This window comes from Opisthorchis viverrini (assembly GCF_000715545.1).
Source record: "Opisthorchis viverrini unplaced genomic scaffold opera_v5_7, whole genome shotgun sequence".
Taxonomy (NCBI): domain Eukaryota; kingdom Metazoa; phylum Platyhelminthes; class Trematoda; order Opisthorchiida; family Opisthorchiidae; genus Opisthorchis; species Opisthorchis viverrini.
In genome coordinates, this window is record NW_008751663.1 from 2,169,505 (window position 1) to 2,170,707 (window position 1,203).

Here is a 1,203-nt window from a genome sequence, read left to right on the forward strand (position 1 = left end):
TATATATACCATCTGCCGCTGCCTTACTTTTAAGCGGACCAGGTGAAGCAGACCATAGTACACACCTAGCGAAATCCCGCTTCTTAGAAATGTCAGCTTCAATGCGACTAGTAGTGCGCATTTTTCACACAGTTCTACCAAACCCGACTGTTCCACTATATCACACTAAACTGCTCACAGCAGTTTAGTTTAGTCTTGGACCATTTGGTCCAAGAATTTACCGTTGGTTTGTGGTAAAACTGGTGTGATGGTGACGCTGATAAAAAAACGATCATTGTCATTTTTCGGCAAAAGTTGGAAAGAAGTGGTCATCGAAGCAAGTTCTAGTCTGATATAGTCCCAAACGTGATTCCCCTAAGCCAGTGAAATGTAAGATTGATCGAATATGCTGAGCAACCGGACCACCAACTGATTACCGAGATTAGTTGGACTGGCTTTAGAAAGAATGTGACAACTGTTCGCATTCGGTGTTAGAGAAATTAGGGGTGTTATCTGCACTCTTGTACAAACACTTATCGTAAACTCTTCCTGTATGAGTTGGGTGGAGTTTCAAGTACATCACGCAGAGATCAACCAGACTTTCAATGAATCCATCGTCTGCCAGTCAGTGGGTATTTTCGCATCAAACCTACGAATTCCCCTCTGAGAGCGTTTACCTAGCTATTTCTTCCACATGACTTTGGCTTTGAATCTTATCATTTTCCTAACCTCTTCCTTTTAGTCCATCATACAAGCTGCAGTGGTTGAAAAGAACGAACTGGCTATCGTAGCTCTACACTCTGCACAGATTGCCCTCAAACTGAGTGCTCCTATGCAGCGAAAACCATTTGGAACTTGATTTGGCCTGACTAAATCAGATCAACTTTGCACATATGTATGAGTTTTTCATTGTAAATGAAGAGCACTTATTTGGCATGGACTTCACTTTGGGTTTGTTTCCTCGGGGTTGGTCTACCTTTTCAACCAACTGCATTTTACGTCCATTCAGTTGTGGAAACTGCACTGGGTCTGTAGAGCCTCTTCAGGGCTGCTGTTCATTAGTAGACCTCGTAAGTAAGTGGGTTAAACTACTCTGGCATGCTCTATTGAACCTACTAAACGTAACTCTTGACATGGTTTATCGCCGCAGGTTAGGCAGAGGAGATTAAACAGTCGTACGATATCACTGAATAGTGTCACGCTGACAATTGTGAAGCTTAGGTC

The 1,203-nt window shown here is 42.8% G+C and overlaps 1 protein-coding gene across 1 annotated transcript in view; it reads left to right on the forward strand.

Moving 5' to 3' along the window:
• T265_00719 (hypothetical protein) overlaps positions 1-914 on the forward strand; it is a gene marked incomplete at both ends in the record, with an annotated part of 13,840 nt that extends 12,926 nt beyond the window's left edge. Inside the window, one exon of the mRNA XM_009164568.1 lies at positions 722-914. Within this exon, the coding sequence (XP_009162832.1) occupies positions 722-838 (117 nt within the window). The remainder of the gene's footprint in view (positions 1-721) is intronic.
• Between the last annotated feature and the right edge of the window lie 289 nt (positions 915-1,203).